The sequence below is a fragment of the Anopheles coluzzii genome, chromosome X (genome assembly GCF_943734685.1).
Source record: "Anopheles coluzzii chromosome X, AcolN3, whole genome shotgun sequence".
Taxonomy (NCBI): domain Eukaryota; kingdom Metazoa; phylum Arthropoda; class Insecta; order Diptera; family Culicidae; genus Anopheles; species Anopheles coluzzii.
This window is the reverse complement of record NC_064669.1, coordinates 11,237,635-11,256,032: the sequence shown is the minus strand read 5'-3', so window position 1 is coordinate 11,256,032 and position 18,398 is coordinate 11,237,635. Positions and strand designations below refer to the sequence as shown.

At 44.7% G+C, this 18,398-nt stretch overlaps 3 protein-coding genes across 6 annotated transcripts; 1 reads left to right on the top strand and 2 right to left on the bottom strand.

Annotated features, from left to right (window-relative positions):
• Window positions 1-33: 33 nt before the first annotated feature.
• LOC120957495 (vesicle-associated membrane protein-associated protein B-like) lies at window positions 34-9,420 on the top strand. Of its 3 annotated transcripts, none has more exons than XM_040379743.2 (5): window positions 34-149; window positions 1,909-2,061; window positions 2,136-2,369; window positions 2,566-2,723; window positions 5,863-9,420. In XM_040379743.2, exons 1-5 carry the CDS (start codon window positions 92-94, stop codon window positions 6,118-6,120), a joined length of 861 nt encoding a protein of 286 aa, XP_040235677.1. In that variant the 5' UTR covers window positions 34-91; the 3' UTR covers window positions 6,121-9,420. The 3 variants fall into 3 exon arrangements, with proteins under 3 accessions (XP_040235677.1, XP_040235668.1, XP_040235659.1); XM_040379734.2 differs by having other exon boundaries at window positions 2,136-2,384; window positions 2,575-2,723; XM_040379725.2 differs by having other exon boundaries at window positions 2,136-2,384.
• A 1,205-nt stretch (window positions 9,421-10,625) lies between these two features.
• On the bottom strand, window positions 10,626-15,016 carry LOC120957480 (vacuolar protein sorting-associated protein 4). 2 transcript variants are annotated; one of them, XM_040379712.2, is made up of 5 exons: window positions 14,841-15,016; window positions 14,350-14,590; window positions 13,110-13,486; window positions 11,483-12,193; window positions 10,626-11,407 (listed from the first exon to the last, which is right to left on the bottom strand). In XM_040379712.2, exons 2-5 carry the CDS (start codon window positions 14,483-14,485, stop codon window positions 11,306-11,308), a joined length of 1,326 nt encoding a protein of 441 aa, XP_040235646.1. In that variant the 5' UTR covers window positions 14,486-14,590; window positions 14,841-15,016; the 3' UTR covers window positions 10,626-11,305. The 2 variants fall into 2 exon arrangements, with proteins under 2 accessions (XP_040235646.1, XP_040235638.1); XM_040379704.2 differs by having other exon boundaries at window positions 14,350-14,593; window positions 14,841-15,015.
• Window positions 15,017-16,448: 1,432 nt separating this feature from the next.
• On the bottom strand, window positions 16,449-17,988 carry LOC120957510 (UPF0184 protein AAEL002161-like). Its single transcript, XM_040379756.2, has 2 exons — window positions 17,681-17,988; window positions 16,449-17,605 (listed from the first exon to the last, which is right to left on the bottom strand). The coding sequence occupies exons 1-2, from the start codon at window positions 17,817-17,819 to the stop codon at window positions 17,397-17,399; spliced, it is 348 nt and encodes a 115-aa protein (XP_040235690.1). The 5' UTR covers window positions 17,820-17,988; the 3' UTR covers window positions 16,449-17,396.
• Window positions 17,989-18,398: the final 410 nt, after the last annotated feature.

Below are 18,398 nucleotides of genomic sequence, written 5' to 3'. Positions count from 1 at the left end.
AGCAGAAAAAATCGAACACTTACTTGCGTGCGTGCGAGCGCGTCTCTGTGGTGTGTAGAGTGTGTGGCCTTTCTGCAAACCTGGTTCAAATATGGCGAAGCCTGCCCAGTTACTAACTATTGAACCGGCGAACGAGCTCAAATTCCAGGGTAAGAACCGATCACAGGGGTTATTCGCATCCGCGCAACCCACAATTTTGCTTGGCGTGTGCGTAGGGAAGGGGGGGGGGGGGTTTCTTTTGCCGTGTAATTATTTTTTCTTTCTAGCCAAAAGAACAATCGCAGATGACGTACACGCGCGGCGCCACCCATCATCATCATCATCTCTTGCCCGCTGCACACACAAAATCCCGGGGATGGGTGGGGGTGCGGGAGGGGGTGGGGGGTGGAGGTGCAATAACGGGTGGTCCGGCAATGGTGTTAGAAGCGGAAGGGAGAGGGGAAAAGGATTGTATGGCCGCACCGCAGCAGCTAGCCCGTTTCAGGCCACACGGCCGAAAAGAAAGAGGAAGAAGCGTTGACCCCGTACGGCCGCAACAACGGATAAAAAGGGGTGCGGCGGTGTGTGATAAGCGGTGACGCAGCACCTTTCAGCAGCGAGCGCGCATTCGAAAAGGAGAGAGGGAGAGAGAGGGGGAGAGGGGGAGAGGGATGACGACGTCCGGACGATTTCATTCGGCCGAAAAAGTGTTCCGTCGGGTCCCAAAATGTTCATAATTTCGAGGAAAATCAGCCCCCGGCTCTCCTGACTTCCATCATCATGTGCGCACTACGTGCCCGTGTGCCTGTATGTGTGTGTGTGTGTGTGTAGAGTTATGTTTCTCTGTGTGCATATGTGTGTGTGTGTGCGCTGAGAACAGTGTGCCATTGTGTGGAAGGATGTGGTGGGGTCAGTGGGGAGGGGTTGGTCAGGAGAGCTTCGATGAGTGGAGGTTAGAACTATGTTGCGCATATTTATATATATATAAATACCCATATGTAACCGCTGCGCTCCCTGTTCCGCATCGTGTGCTCCTTCAGTGCAGTGTGTTCATATTTTCCTTTTTTTCTGTTTTTCTTTTTGAGCGAAGACACGAAAAAAGTATAAAAAAACGTTACTTAAGTCTCATACCCCCGCCTTCGATCCCCCTTCCTACCCTACAGCAAAAAGGATGTTGTGTGTGTTCCTTTTTTTGCTCCCCCTTTTGCTTTCACGGTAACCGAGCTCTCTCCAATCAATTCCTGTGACAACGGTTTGCCTGCTCTTTGTCTGTGTGTGTGTGTGTGCGAGTGTAGGCCATCCTGATATCCAACACACACACACACACCAGCACACCGATTAAGCTACCATCAAAACCGGATGTTGGAGAAAGGGGATGAAAACATGAAAGCCAGCCCCCCAAAAGGCTTCCGTGCTAAAAGACACACGTGCTCTCAAAATGCCTGAGCGCTCCGCAATCAACCCAAAGAGATCGGTTTTCGATTTCCAGCGCCGGACTGCAATCAAAACCATCACATAGCAGCGAGCAGAAGGAAGAAAAGAAAAAAAAAAAATAACGGAATGTAAGGAACAGCCCGCCCGCACGCGCACTCACACACGTGGACACATATGGCGCACACAACCAAGCACACGATAGCAAGGATATGGGTTGGAAAAGGGGGTGGTTATTTTTAAGGCAAAGATGGTTGGATGCATCAGGCATTTCAGCGGAGGGAAGAGGAGAGGAGGGTGTGATGGAACGCGTACTGCTTTTCCATTTAATCCTTTTTTTCTTTAGGTAAACGTGGGAAGGATTATTTTTAAATTGTCCATAAGAGCTGTTGTTATTGTCCGCCGTGCTTTGTGTTTCGTTTTTTTACTAATATTCTCCTTTTTGTGGCTCATGCTGCTCTCTCTCTCTCTGTCTCTTTCTCTTTGGTTCTTTTCCAGGCCCGTTCCGGACTGCTGTTGCGTCGTACATGCGGCTCACCAATCCGACCGACCATGATATCTATTTCAAAATCAAAACAACCGCACCGAAGAAGTACTGCGTGCGGCCCAACTGTGGCTTACTGGAACCCCGCGAATCACAGGAGATAGCCAGTAAGCTACACTTAGCTCAGCCTGTAAAAAGAAAATGTTACTTACATTTCCATCGCTTGCCTGTCTTCCTGCAGTCGTCCTACAGCCGTTCATCTTCGATTCGAACGAGAAGAACAAGCACAAGTTCATGGTGCAGTCGATGGTGAAGCCGGACGATGAGGACATCAACCTGGAGGACCTCTGGAAGAAGTACCCGGAGAAGCTGATGGACTCGAAGCTGCGGTGCGTGTTCGAATGCCCGCTGGACAGCAACCAGCCGGCCCAGGCGACGGACGGATCGAATGCTGCTGCTGCCGCCGCACCCAACAGTAAACAACCGAACGGTACAGTCCAGTTCCCAGCTGGCCTTGATTCCGTCCCCCCCCCCTCCCCCTTTTTTCTCATGTTGTATATGCCAACGCGGATTTCTAATCAAATCTTTCTTCCTGTGTGTGTGTGTGTTTGTGTGTCCTTTTTTACCTTGTTTTTTGGTTGCTGTTGTATATTTCCCGTCACCTATCGAAGCTGCGGCAGGCAACGAAGGCAATGCACAGTTCTCAAACGCACAGTTTAACGCGATGAGCAACGATGACGAGCTGCAGTCGGAGGCGGCCCTGCTGAAGGAGATCAAGAAGCTGCGGGACAACGAAAGCGTTTTGCGCCAGGAAAATTTGCAGCTACGGGTGAGTGCAACGAGCGATCGATTCTGCGGCGCAGGCCTCTTACAGTTTCGAATTTGGATGGCCCACAGAGAAGATGTTTTGCCAGTTCTACAAAATTTGCACCATGATGGCATACCATCAGAGCGAACGTACGAATTCATTTTTTTTTTTTCAACCATTGCATAATTCAAATGACACTAAAGGCCAAATCCACGCAAGACTGCACTGGTTACTGGCATTGCACATGGAATGCAAAATTGCTCTGACTTGGGTAATTTGTTTCAGCTTTGGTAGCAGAAGAATTTACGTATGTTGTAACGAGTTTTGTGATGGTGCTGCTTGGAAAGAAGTAACTCGTGCTCGTTTTAGAACAACGAATCGATGAAACAATTTAGACCAAAAGGGTGACCTTACAGGATTGCCAGGAGCTCTCATAGCTGTGTGTTCATTTCTCATAGAAATGAACTTAATGTAATGGGAATAGCACCCTTGCTGGACAAATCCAATAGGAATTTCCAAGAATTCAATAGGTCCAAACAGGGTGCCATAAAGTCCATTTTTCATCGTATGAAGTTCACTTCCCATAAGAAAGAATTAAGGAAGTGTCCTTCAACTATGAGAACCCCTAGAAAACCCCCTGGTAACATCATCAGAAGTTTGGCAGGCGTATGAATTATAGATTATGATACTGTACTGTGATGTGATTTGCCTTGTTTTGCTTTGGAATTGATTTTTTTTTTCACAGCACATGGTGGTTGATGCTTCAGAGAAGCTGAACATTTTTAAAACCACTCCAATACTTGTACGATTTTTTAAATAGCCTATCAGTTCTAGGTAATCTTTTTTGCTCGGGACGAACGCGGTCAGTTTGTGAGCGTAAAGTTAGTAAGAAATTATAAATTACATTCAACTCTGAATAAGGTAACTCTGAAAGCACGCTGCAGCTTACAGCGATATTCGTCTTGCCGAAAATGAATTAATCGAATTATTGAATTAATTAATTAAAATGAATACATCGAAGAAACCATGGAAAACATCTGGCCTCTTTTGCCCGAAAATGTTTGTAAACTGCCATTCCAAAAATGTATCCTGGACAATTTAGACTGTCGGAAATCTCATATTATGGTACATATGAGAACATTTGTTTTTGGGATAAATTCACCTTGAAGAGACAAGAAATGGATGAAATATGACGGGACTGTCAAACGGTAAACTATTAAAACAAATCATCTTGAAGAGAATACATCATTGCAGAGTTTTCCTTTTAATCCTTTTAATAATTCACCACTTGAACTATGTTTTTCAACAGCTGTCAAATGGTGTATTTGGTTCATAATGAAATTTCCGTTTTTGCACATGATTTTCAACACATCACAATAAACTGTTAAACTCAATCCAGCTTCAGACGCGTTAAAAATCATGCAGAAGAAACTAAATAATTATTATGATGGAAATGAAACATCACGCTGGTGTGGAATAACATCTTGCACGCGGTGAATAACAATGTTTACATTCGAAACTGACTTGGAATAACCCTATAAAACAGTTACTTTTGTAGAGCTGTACGTAAATGCAAGAAAGTTGATATTGAAGCAATACTTTAGACGTGTATGCTCTATGTTATATATTTCATGTATGCGCTTAATTGAGTTTGACGGTTATTTGTTGTGTGTTAAAACAGTGCTGGAAAATGTCATTAGCATCGTGAGATGTTCACTAACGAAAACAATGAACATATCCGTGGTAGCTCTTGATGCTCATTGCTGATCACTCAATGAAAGTGCGTCATGACAGGCCGAACACGACATGCGAATAGTTGAGTCCAACACGAAACTCTGACAAGCTGAGCTTAATGCTGATACAAGCATAATCATGACTTTTTCTGGCTGTGAACAGTGCTGCCAAATGCCACTGTTTCATTCACCAACACTCATGACTGAAATGAAGCTCAAATCCGGTCACATACACAACTGAGATGATCAGAGGTGGGACTCAAACAGTAGGTGAACAAATCACAGGCTTGGTGACATTTGATTTAGCACTCAATTCTTCAATTCAAGCACTCAAGTGACTGCCCAAGAGTTTGTTGCACAAAATATCACCAAGCATGCGATGATCACAACAACTGTTGCAGTATCACCTCTGATCATCACATTAGAGCTCGAGACGCTGACATTATTTTGTCTCAGCCGGCATTTGTCATGACTATGTCAGTGACATTTTGCAAAACTGATCACAGTAAAAAAAAAGTCATGACAAATGTGACTGGCCAAGTGTTGAATGCTAAAATGTAATGGAATGCTCACGAAGCATGTAATGGACACACGAAATCGTTTTGAGTATCACTACTGGCCATTTTTTATGAGATTGTCAGTAACATTTTACAGCACTGGTTGAAAATCATTTGTAAGAGCTGAAATTTTATGTTGATGCAAATACACCATTCGACAGCTGTTGAAAGAAACATCTTAGAGGTGGTGAATAATCATGTTGCACATTCGCAAGTGGGTTGGACAATCCTGTTGGCTAGTAAAGATTATTCTTTTTGTATTATTATTAGAAGACGCCATTGCCCGTTGAATCTGTCATCGGTATCGGCCTACCACTGATTTTATCATGATCACTAAATGAACTTAAATGAGCGAACAAAGGGCTCACTTGGTCGCACCTTTCTTGCTCAATAAGCGTACCTCTATTAAAGGAGCTTGTATTGATTTTTCGAGTTCTTTTTAAAATAATTACGTCATTAGCTCTATTGAATCATGCAACAACAAAAAAAAATGCCTTAATTTAAGCTGCTATGCACGGTTCATATGGTCGCGCGTAACATTGCGATGCCTTTCCCATTTTCGTTTGGTGAAACGATTCGTCTCAGGGGTGTTACATGTTGCCACTGTCTAGCTTTGCCGTTTTACACTATGACCCAGCACAACTACTCAGCACAGAGGAAAGCAGTGGTGTGGCAAAGAGGAATAATCGATAAACTACGTGCGATTACAAAACCACGCTTGCGGTGGCGTTTTAAGAGCTAAGAGGTTAGGCGTATCTTTTTTTTTTTTTTTGTGGCGCTGTACGTTATGTATCGAAACGTTTAAAAAAAAAGAACCCCTGTCCGTCATTGCATTAATCCGGTATGCTTTCCTTTCTCGCCCCTTTGCAGGAACAAATTGTACAGCTCCACATGGAAGCGGAAGGGCGAGCCAAAGAGCAGTCGTCGCCGGCCGGCGCTACTGCCGCCGCCAAATCGGTCCCGGTCCAGTCGGTGCCCGTGCACTATCAGAATCCGTACTCGCCACCGCCGCCCCAGCTCGGCCGCATTCCGTCGTTGGACAGCTGGTACGCGCTGGCCTTTGCCATCTTCATATGCTTCGTCGGCGTGCTGATCGGCAAGAGCATGGTCAGCGAGAGCAGCAAATAAAGTTTAATTTAACGAAGGGGAATGTGGGTGGGTACTGCGGGCCCCCGGGTAACGAGCGAGCGAGATGTAATGGCCCCGCGGTGTTCCGGGTGGGTGGGTGGGTGGTGGTGATGCGGTTTTGGAGATAGAAAGTGGAAAGTGGAAGAATGGAGTCAACAGCAGCAACACATGAGAAGCGGACGCGCAAACACGGAGCAAAGGGAGGGGGGGGGGGGAGAGCAGGAGCAGGAGCCACCGGAGCGTTGTCAGGCGAGGCGCCAAGCGCGCACTTTGAGAAAGCCCACGTCTCAACAGTGTTTAATCCTGCCGCGAGCGGCCGCGCGCCCCTGCTCCGAGTGGATGCAATTTGGGTTCGATTTTCGATTTTCAAAACACTGTAAAACACGCGGCAAACAAGCCAAGAGAAGAGGTAAAACAAAACAAAAAAAAACATGTGTACAGCAAACGCTCGCGCGCGCCATTTGTGTAGTAGAGTAACTGTGCAGCGAATAACCACGCGTGAGAATGAGAGCAGCAAACAAATACGCGCGACCCAACAGAAAAAGACACACACGCAACATACTGCAGCCACAGACAAATCCACGCATCCTACACGTACATACATTAACATGAACACAAACGCAACGATCACGGTTTGCGGGAGGAGTGCGCGATCATACTATAATGGTGTGAAGGGAAGGAGATGGGAATTTAAAATGGGTACGCGGCCAACGCTGCCCGTTTCCTTTTTGTTGTTTATTTGTTTTCCATATAAGAACGTAACACGATTATTAAAAAAAAGTGGGGGTACGGGAAGGGCGTTAAAGAGCCGTGGAGGATGGGGAAGAGCGTCGTCGTGTCGCTAAACAATCCTGGGAAGGAGGCACCAGTAGGGAAGGAGAAAGGATGGATACACTGGATCAGGGCTCGGTGATAGTTTTGTGTGTTCCGCGAACAGCAGAGAAAGGTGGACGAAGCAGCGGTGGTGGGGAAAATACGGGAAAATTCGAATGCGATGCGAAAGAGCTGACAGGAAGCAGGCAAGCATGTGAGGTACACTACGCGCGAAAACTACGACGCCACAAACACACACACACACACTCTCTCTCTCCTTTAGCATCAAAGTCGCGAAATTGGCAAGATCCATTAAGCTAGCAAAGTAAACAAGTTATGCACCCATAGCAGAAGAAAACGAAACAAAAACAACACACACAAACAAAGACACACAGATACACAGGACAAGTGCAAACAGAGACTCTACACTCATATATTTCGTGTTGGGAAGGAAATTTGGAATTTGGTAGCAAAAAAAAGAAGAAAAAAAAACATGATACACAAACACACACACACACCAGCTTAAATGCAGCTTATTATAATATAACATGCCTAAACATTAACTTAAAAGAAAGAACTAATCCGAAACAGAAAATTGTGCAAAAGAGCAAAAAACGGCAACACAACAAAAACACACGGGAAATCATAAGAAGATCAGCAACTGTCCTGACAAAAACACTTAGGAGCAGAAGAAGAAGCAGAACAAAAAAGAAAAAAGTATATGAAAATAGCAGGTAGCAAGCAGGGAAGCAAGTAGAGACTCGAGAGTAAGAGAGAAATAGGGCAGCAGATGAAAGGTGACCAGGAGAAAACCCATGCACGATTAATAGCGAAAGCGAAAGCACGGGGTGAGCAAGATGGTGGTAATGGATACTGATGGGAATGGAGGGCTGATGAGGCCGGATGATGATGATGAGCGATGATCGATGATGATGATGATATAAACGCAAATAAACGTAGGTGTTGAAGCATCCTAGAAATGCATAAACAAATTGGGCAAAATTTAACAAAAAAAAAAATATGCGCAAAAACTCAGCAGCAACGCGCGCACGGCGTAATGTAGAAAAGCAATCAAGCGGGATTTATGTTAGCCCTATATTAGTTTACTCTAAGTTGTGGTGAATTTTTGTTTTACCTAAGCCCTCTTTCTTAACTATTATGTACGCTTCTTCACGTTTCGCGCTTTCCTTTGCCCTTGTTCCATCTTGTTACGAATGTTACCCTGTTTATCTCTCTCTCTCTTCTTTTTTTATCTCTCTCTTTACTATTATTGTACGCATTGGTTTGTACGCAGGCGGGGGCAGCAAGGGGCGGTCCTGAAGGACAAAACCGCATCCTTGTGCGCGCCGCTCCTGTTTCGTATTTCGCATGTGAAAGAAATGTACAAACTTCAAAATCTACCAAATGAATTGAATTATCGTCCCAATAAACGTTACATTACAACAAACAAACAAACAACTCGCCTCCATGAGACTATCTTGGTCTGTTTTGTTCTGGTTTGCGGTTTTTGCAGGGTGAGAGCTAAAAGAATTGGAAGAAAAAGGAAAGGAACATAAACGATCGTTTCGGAGTAAGACGGTGTAATGCATTTCTCCCCGGGGTCGAGCGGGAATGAAAGGTGAATGAAAAATAATTTTAAAACAACACACACACACACATACACAAAATAGGACAATTTATAGTTGTTCATGGGCCCTCAATGGGCTCGATGTTTTGCTTTAAGCCTCGTTTTTGTACGCAATATGTAGCTACACTTACGCTTTATTTTAGGCACTGGAAAGAAACGTTACCATGGAATGCTGAGCAGAAACCGGGCCGTATTCAAATAGCAATGAGAGCAAACGAAAACGGTGTTTCGATCCGTCACATGCTGGCTAGAGTAGATTGCACGGCGCGAAGGAGCCAAGCGTGGAAGGAAAGGACGAGGTTGAACGAGAGCAGACTACATGAAGACACGAGGTGTGGCGCATGAACACAATCAGTAAAATCGGGGCGAAACCGTAACCGGCGCTGCATTATTCAGCCCGCCGTAGTGTGCAGAATAGAGGGAAAGGTTGCAGGCGATAGCAAAACTAATAACGGCCGGGAGGAGAAAAAAGGAGTAGAAAATGAAAAAAATAAATAAATTATGCAAAACACGACATTGATTGTTGGTTTGCTAAACGCGGGTAAAAACGAACACGCAAATCCTAAGAGAGAGAGAGAGAGAGAGAGAGAGAGAGAGAGAGAGAGAGAGAGAACGAAAAAAGAAAACATTCAGCAGAGCATTAGCTCCAGTAATATCGGACAAAAGTGTAAACATTGGTTAAACAAAAACCACCAAACCAAGCAAAAAGGAAGGGTAAATATAGTAACCGAAACAAAATGGACAACAAATATTCACAAGCAGTTTAGGTGTGGAGGAGGGCCTTCAAAAACAATCTTTATCATTGCTGTTTCTGTAAAACATACTGACATTTAAAACTGCAAAATAAAACCCAAAACATATTTACCGTGGGTAGTCTACATACTTCGAGCGGAGAAAACTACAGAATGAATGAATTCATTGTGTGTGTGTGTGTGTGTGTGTGTGTGTGTGTGTGTGTGTGTGTGTGTGTGTGTGTGTGTGTGTGTGATACGTATAATACAGAGTTTTCCATGCCAATCTCCTGTGTGCACAGCATTATTCATCGCTTGCCAGATGTTTTTCAACAGCTGTCACGCGTAATATTTGCATCACAATAACATTTGAATTCTTCCACATGCTTTTCAACACATCACAGAGACCATTCAGTCCAAAGCTTGTGTGATTGTGTTGAAAATCATGCGAAAGAACTGAAAAATGTTTGTGATGCAAATACAACACTTGACAGCGTTGTTGAAAAACATCTCCCGCAAGCAATGAAAAATGTTGTAGACATTGGAAAATGACTCGGAAAACCCTGTATTGGTATTGTGTCGTTAATCACCACCCACCCACTACAGTTGTTCGTTGTTGGGGGCTCTATTACACAGGGGTTTCAAAGTCACCTGCGAATGTGCACATAATTATTCACCACCTGAAAGATGTTTTTCAACAGCTGTCAAATGGTGCGTTTGCTTCAAAATGGAATTTCAGTATTAACACATGATTTTCAACACATCACAAAGAACTGTCAAAGTCAATCCAGCTTGAGCCGTGTTGAAAATCATGCTGAAGAAATTAAAAATTATTATGATGGAAATAGAATGTCAGATCGATGTGGAATAACATTTTGCATGCGGTGAATAACAATGGTTACATTCGAAATTGACTTGGAAAACCCTGTAGTAGGCGCACTAAATGTTGCTATTTCATCATCAACAGGAAAGCTGAAGTTTTGTTTTTGCTTGCTTTGTTTTCAAAGTTTTTACATTTGTTTTTACTTGCGTAAATTTTCAGTGAGTTAAAATGGAAGCGAAACTTAACTTGATCAAACAGAAATAAGCATCAGAAGAAAATTATTATTCTAATAAAAAATCTACCACTGCCTCTCTCCTTCTCTTTCTCTGTGTCGCTTTTTCCCTGGCTCTTAACGTAGGCTCAGCTACACCTCCTCTAAAGGACGGGGAAAAAAGGGTAATAATGAAATGCAAACGGTAAATGCAACATAAATACCACACCGAGCCCGAGCACCAGCATGTAAACGTCGTCCTTGCCAAGTTTTTGGTTTCACAAGAACGATCAAGTCTCGTATGCGCCGCCAATTCGGTTGTAAATCGGCATTAACAGAAAATAACAGATTTATTTCGCGCCAGTATTGCTACACGGCAAGGCATTATTTTGAAATGATGATACATAGATCAACGGGATTTTTTGTTTGTTTCCATACATGTATATAGAGTCGATAGTGTTAGAGTTTTAATTACTTTTGTTCCTCTTCTCTCCACTTTATGCTTCCTCCCGCACGCGCACGTGTGTGTGTGTGTGTGTGGTTGTGTATTTGCAGTTGAGTGTAGTGGTGTTTGCTTCTAACGAAGAATATTTTAAATAATCGTTTGCATAAATCCAGTGTTTGCGTGATGGATGATGTATGTTGTGTTTTGCCGTTCGTCCCTTGTCCGCTATCCCCCCGGTGCCTCGCTACACACACACACACACACACACACATACACAAACGCAGATACACACCCACCACTCACACGTACGCTTTGCCTGCGCGCCTTTCCTTGCGTTACAACTGACTTTAGACTTTGCTGCCACAATCTCTAACCCGTTCGCGCGCTCACCTTGAAAGAGACAATAAATCCTTTCTATCTAATGCTTTTCCTCCCCTCCCCCTCTCTCTCTCCCTCTCCCTGTGTCCATCTCTTCCACACAAATACACACACACACACACACAGTCGAATATCTTCTGTTTTTCGAATCGCCTGCCTAACCCTCTTGGCCAAAGTCCTCGGTAAATTTGTCCAGCTTCTTCATGTCATCCTCGTTTACGGTCGGTTTCGTACTGGCCAGAGATTTCAGCATGTCGTTCTGAAACGAGAGATCAAACAAGGTAACAGTCATGAGCAAGTGGTGGCCGTCGGTGCGCTATACTCCTCCGCTTACCATCGTTACAGGCGGCTCGAACAGCTTGTCGCCCGGCAGGTCCACCCACGTCATCTCGATCGCGCCCGGATCGCCCGGACTGCACGGTACCAGCAGATCGTCACAGATCGTCGTCTTGTCCACCGGCGACGGGCCGCTCACCTTCTTGAAATGCGTCGCCGTCTGCACCTTGCGCACCGGCTGCATCAGCGCGTCCCGCACCACGATCGAGATGTCCGAGCCGGAGAAGCCGTCCGTTTTGCTCGCGAGCGTGCGCAGATTGTCCTCGGTCAGCGTGTGGGCCGTGTTGCCGAGATGGATCTTGAACATGACTAGCCGGGCGTGCTCGTCCGGCAGCGGGATGTAGATGCGCTTCTCGAACCGGCGCCGGATCGCCGAGTCCAGTATCCAGGGCGTGTTGGTGGCGCCGAGCACCAGCACCCCGTCGTTGTCGCTGCCGACGCCCTGCATCTGCACCAGGAACTCGGTCTTGATGCGCCGGGCACTCTCGCTCTCGTTGTCCGACCGGGCCGAGCAGAGCGAGTCGACCTCGTCGATGAAGACGATCGACGGTTTGTGGGCGCGGGCCAGCTCGAACAGATTTTTGACGAGCTTCTCCGACTCGCCGAGCCACTTCGAGACGAGATCGGAGCTGGACACGGAGAAGAAGGTCGAGTTGTTGGCCTCGGTTGCGACGGCCTTCGCTAAGTACGATTTACCGGTACCGGGTGGCTGCTCGTTCGACCGCGCAAGGATGGAAGAGAGCAACACAGAAAAAATAGAAAACCAAATAAATCAAAATCAACCAACAAAGAGTAGGAAAAGGCCAAACATTTAGTAAATGTGTGCGCGTACATAATATCTACAGCCTTGCCATAGGAATGATCGAAACTTCAAGGAAACGTTTGAGTAGGCTTACATTACGATTTACTTTGCGCCAAAACCAAATTCGTTCACCTTTGATTGAATTTTAAGAAAACAAACGCGCCAAAACCAAATTCGTTCACCTTTGATTGAATTTTAAGAACACAAACAAAACATGAAACGTTTCGAATCTGAATAGGGAACAGTTCCAAATACTGATTCATAAAAAAATGAAATCGGGAGCTATTTTTGGATCGGTATGGGTTCATGATCGGTTCTAGGACCGGTATGGGATCATGATGGATTCCAGGGCCGGTATGAGTTCAGGATAGATTCCACAAACGATATTGGATCATTATATATTCAAGGGCCAGTATGGGTTCGTGATAGGTTGCAGAACCGATATGAATTCATGACAGGCTTCAGGGCAGGTATGGGTTCATGTGTTCAGTTCTTGGACCGGTATAACCAGTATTGGTTCCTGGACCGGTTTGGATTCAGTATCGGTTCCATGGCTGGTATAGGTTCAATATTACGTCCAGGACCGTTATTATCTAGTGTGCAATTCTTGACCCGGAAAAGCTAATATATTGGTGTAAGGATATATAGGTTTTCTTTTGCTTTTAAGTCTCTTCAGGGGTCGTCATTAGTACCTCATTTGAATAGGGTTTCGATGCCATTAATTTCGGCGTAATTTTTAGAGTAAAGGAAAACTTTGAAATTTAGTTGCAAATTAACTAGTTAAACTATAACAAGAAAAAACAAAAAAAAAACGGCCACTCACCCCGAACAGCAGTATACCCTTCCACGGCATCCGCTTGCCGGTGAACAGATGCGGGAACTTGATCGGCAGTATGACCGCCTCCTTGAGCGCCGTCTTGGCACCTTCCAGCCCGGCCACGTCCGACCATTTGACGTGCGGCTTCTCGACCACGATCGCACCCTCGAGCTTCGCCTGCAGCTTCTTCTTCTCCGGATCGTCCGAGTCCGAGTCGGAGCTGTCGTTCCCCTTGGATTTGTCATCCTTCGCCGCACCGTCCCCGTCCTTCACCGGTTTCTTTTTGCCCTTCTTCAGGTATTCCTTCAGCTTTTCCGCCCGGTCCAGATACTGGAAGCACTTCGCTCGGATCGAGTCCTTCGCCTTATCACCTTGCGCTTCATCTGTGTGTTTGTGTTTGAATGGAGAATATTGTACATTGGTTGAATGTCGATTATTCGGGCTGATCGGGACTAGTGTTGGGTAAATCTGGTTCAGGTTCATGGATCTGAATGAATCTAAAGGAATCTCAAAAGATTCATAGAGCTTGAGCATATTCTTATTCTACTTGTTGGCGTAATAATCTATGAGGTCATGCCAGCCTGTATAGGCTTTCGAAACTTCTTAGTAGCATGCAGCTAGATATTCTGTTTTGCTACGGGGAGACGGTCCATGCGAGACTTAAACCGACGACGGAAATGTTGTTGCAAGTCGTGCGAATATCGTAGGATCGCGTAAATTCATTTTTTTTAAATCACACTTCTCTAAAGATACATGAATCCCCGGAGATATATGAATTTTAATGGATTTATGAATCGTTGAAGATTCATGAATTATTGGAGATTGGAGATGAGTCTTAAGATATAAATCCTTGGAGATGAATCCTTGGAGATAAATCCTAGGAGATGAATCTTAAGAGATGAATTCTTAGACATAAATCTGAAGAGATAAATCCTTGGAGAAGAATCTTAAGAGATTAATCCATAGAGATACATCTTTAGAGATGAAGATTCATGAATATTTGAAGATTTGTGATTCTTTGAGGATTCATAAAGTTTCAAGAGTCGATTCGAGATTGTTAGCCAAGATGGAACAGCTGTCAAATTCATGCGCACGGTTAAGCCGCCCGCCGGTTAATCCGCCGCTGGATGCAGATCGTTTGACCGGCAGCAGCAATGGGGTTAAGACAACAACAACAACAACCTCCCAAAAAAACCCCTCCCATTCATCCCCCCTCTCCCAACGGTCCGGGGGCCGAAAAACTCACACTTGATCGCGTGCAGAAAGTATTCTACGCCGTGTTCGTAGAGGCGAAGCGCTTCCTCGTAGTTTTTGTTCCGGTCTTCCTCCGTTGCCTTCGTCACGATGTCGATCGCCTTCTGCAAGGTCGAACTGGACGCCATCGCTCAGCCCAGCGCACGATTACGCGTCCAACTCCGTGGTGGTATGGTCCGGACAACCAGGCACTGAACCCCCGTTCGCTTTGAGGCGATCAAATTGTTTTCGTCCTGCTGCAAGTAGCGGAGGCAACGGGAACGGTAACAATTAAAACAACACACACACACACACACACACACACGCTCTTTCTCTCTTTCGCCCCATAATTGTGATGCACAGATCAATGACGGTATGACTAATGCCATCGATTTAAATCAGATTAATGCAGATGGTGGTGTTGGTGTACGGCGACTATGCTTCGGGCATTGTTGTCCCTTTTTTCGGTGGCCGTGTAGCGCGTCGCTCGTCCGGCAAACGTACCTGAATTGCGTTAAGGAATCCGCCGCCCAGCACTGTGTAGGAAAGGGTGATATTTCAGCAAAAGGCACTGAAAAGCAATCGCAAGCAAGTAATAAACAATGTTCGTGACGGAGACGGCGGAATTGACAAAGGCGTTGAAATTCTTGCACGAAACCAAGGTGTATCGATACGACAAGGTGGATTCCTCCAGAGCAAATTGCCAAACTTGACAGAACAATACAAGGAGAGAGGGGTATATAAATTTGTATGCAATTTGACATAGCAATGCCCAACGATGGTGACCGCCAAACGCTGTAACAATTCACCTTCTAAATACATGCACCTTGTGACAGGGCGACGTAAAGTCAAGCCCGCAGGGTAAAAACCGGTTTTCGCGAGCTCGCCAGTGCTCCAAAAGCGAGTGTTGTTCGCTCTCTGGCGAGGCTTTTTGTAAGGCGTTGCGAGGGTTTTGGACGTTTCGAGCGAGGGTTTTTTGAGGGGTTTTGGTTGGTTTTTTGTATTTTGTATCTGGAAGACACGTACATCTGTACATTTATACACGTGTTTTTGTTTGGTGGATGGTATTCCACCAATACAGCAACAACAAATCGTGTGAACTAATCTGGTGAAATTGACTGGTGTGGAGTTTACATTCGATTTGGCCTGGCAAATCAACAATATTTCCGATCTGCATGGTTATTTGCAAATCGTCCAAATTGAGCAACGGTTTATTAGTATTCTCGATTTCTACTGGGATTGAGGATGTTTTGGGCGGAAGAATCAATGAAATCCTCCCGCTAAGTGGTTTTTATTTTTCATTTGATGTGCGGATTTAATCGCATACAGGTAATCCACGAGATACATGATACTGCACATTTGATTAATTTGATCTATAAATTGTGAAATATAAGGTAAATTCCATTCTGTAAAAAATTTCCGTTTTCGAATCGCTAAAATACAAATGATTACAGGCTTTTTAAATTATATTTATTAATTTTATACACTTTATTTTTAATTGTATGATAATTTATTTCATATGATTCGTGCAGAAAATTCTAACTCTGCAACTTGCGCCATCGTGAAACGAAAGGATGCAGATCAAAGGACTGCCAATTCCGGAGCCAATTCCGATGCTGGAATCGATTCCGGAGTACGAATCGGCTCCGGGATCGGAATCGACCTTGGAATCGCAATTTTGGATTGAAATAACAAGTTTCAGAAGCGAAATCAGTCCAGGAATGTCCATGAGAAGGGATCGTTTACAAGAAAATTTTGATGCTTTGCGGCTATCAATTCGTAGGAGACAACGGATTTGGGGACACTATTATATCAACGTGAATTGGGCGTTGCGGGAACGGTGCGTGAGATGCCGAAGCCGATTCGGATTTCGGAACCAGTTCCGATTCCGAAGCTGATTTCGATTCCGGAACAGATTCCGGAGCCAACTTCGGAGCCGATTTCAGAATCGATTCCGGAAACTGATTTAGGACCTACTATCCGGAATCGATTCGAGAAAACTTCATCGCTAGCCGGAATCGATTTCGACCAACCCTTAAATAAATAATGCGGGGATAAAGCGACCAAATTTTTAAAGGACAGCCATTTTTAAGACGAGTAGTATAAAGTGCATTCTGTTGAAAAGTTAAATCATTTCATTGGATTTATTTCGAGCTGCTAAGACCTGGTGTAAGTGAGATTTAAACCAAAAACAAACAAAAAACTGTTGCCGTTTGAAGCGAATTTTAAATGATAACCAAACGTGGCGGGTGCAACGGATAGCTTTGAGAAGTTTTTAAAATACTCTTTTATTTATCGCATGAAATCAGTACCGCCGGCTGAAACAACAGGGTTTTTTTTGGGAACGGCCCATTTCTTGAGCTCATCGATAAGTGTAAGCAACACGGATTAGGATTGAGGCATTAGCAGCATGTGGAAACATAAGGAACATAAAAAAAAAACAAATAATAGATTTTCAAAAAGGGATAAATATTTTGATACACCCACCAATTCTTCTAAAAAAGGTGTACGAACACGTTTCAACACTTTCAAACATGTTAGTCTAGAAGAACCGATTTTGTTGAATAAACTCCCGAATTAATTCAGGAGAGAGACGAATGCAGTCGCGAGACTCAACGTCTTTATAAGCCAAACAACCATTTAATTCAGAACTTTAACGGACACTGTCTCGACTTTCATTTTAATTTTTTGGCCTTTCCTAGGGTTTGCTTAAGTCTCGCCCGGGTCACAGTTCGCTATCCAAAAAGCTGTTGTTTCAACTGTGTTACTTTCGCAGCATAGGTTACCCGTGGTCCCCGTGAACGCTAGCGGAAAGCTTAATGTACAATTTTTTTATAATAGCTCCTTTTGGGCAGCAACCTACTTTATTCTATACACACGGTTTTCAATTGGTCGCACAGGACTTTGAAGGCCTGCGCATGGCCTGGCCCGAGTTCCGCCGATAACACAAACAGAAAATAAACAAAAAATACAGAAACATTGTCCTGGAATGATTACCTCTACAAAACCCACGTAGCGAACCCCCGCCAGTACAAACAACTGCACGCCCCATGTTACTTCCTAACTCTCCTGCATCGGTTCGTCACCGTCCGGCCGGTCCGCTGTGCCCTTCGCGGCGATCCGGCTGTTTTCCTCCTTGAACGACTTGAGCGTCTCGCGCTGTGAATCGAGCAGCAGCAGTATCTGGGACCGCAGGTCATCGTTCTGCTGCTCGATACTGTCCAGCACCGTGCTGAGGGAGTCGAGCCGATCGTTCAGCTCCAGAATTTCTGTGGACCGGAAAGAACGTGTGGTATGGATGTTAGCAAAACGGTTAGACATGGACATTTGACTCCCCGCCTAACCTTCGGTCGCGCCTTCCAGATCGATCTCCTCCTCTTCGTTCGCTGGCGGATCGCTTTCGTCGGCCGAGCTGCCGCTTGCCTGCTGCTCGTCTTCGACCTTTCCCTGAGGCGGATTCAGTTCCTTCGGTTCCGGCGGCATCTCCGTGTTGGTGGTTCCGGTTGACTGAACGGACGGTCGGTACACTTTTCAACCTCTTGTGGCTAGGGTCTTAGGTTTGGGGGGAATTGTTTTCCTTTCGATCGGTTTTAGCTATGCGTTTCCGTCCCTGATCACCTGACTGATATGGTGGGGGATGATTTGTTATGGATCGGATAATCAGTGTGGCCAGATAATTTTTGTGGTTATCGGCAGGAGCACCAAAATGTCGGTAGTTTTCGGTAGGTTTAAAAAAATCAACTACAGTGGAGCGCCGTTTACCCGGGTACCTTTTATTCGGTTGTACGTTTATACGTGCTGTTGAAAAATTACAGTTTAATACATATATGACATTGCGTGCTGAGGAGGATTTTTGAAATAACGGTTAAAGACCATTTTGTAATAACAAAATACGCCATAATTCATAGCACAATTCAAATATTATCATTGGAAAAACATGAAGTTTATAAAACTGGCTAGGTTTTACCTAAAAATAATATTTAATTCAAAAACAAACCAGGATTTTATGATAAAATAAATACTTTGACTCATTATCCGCATTATTCGACTATCCGTGCGAGG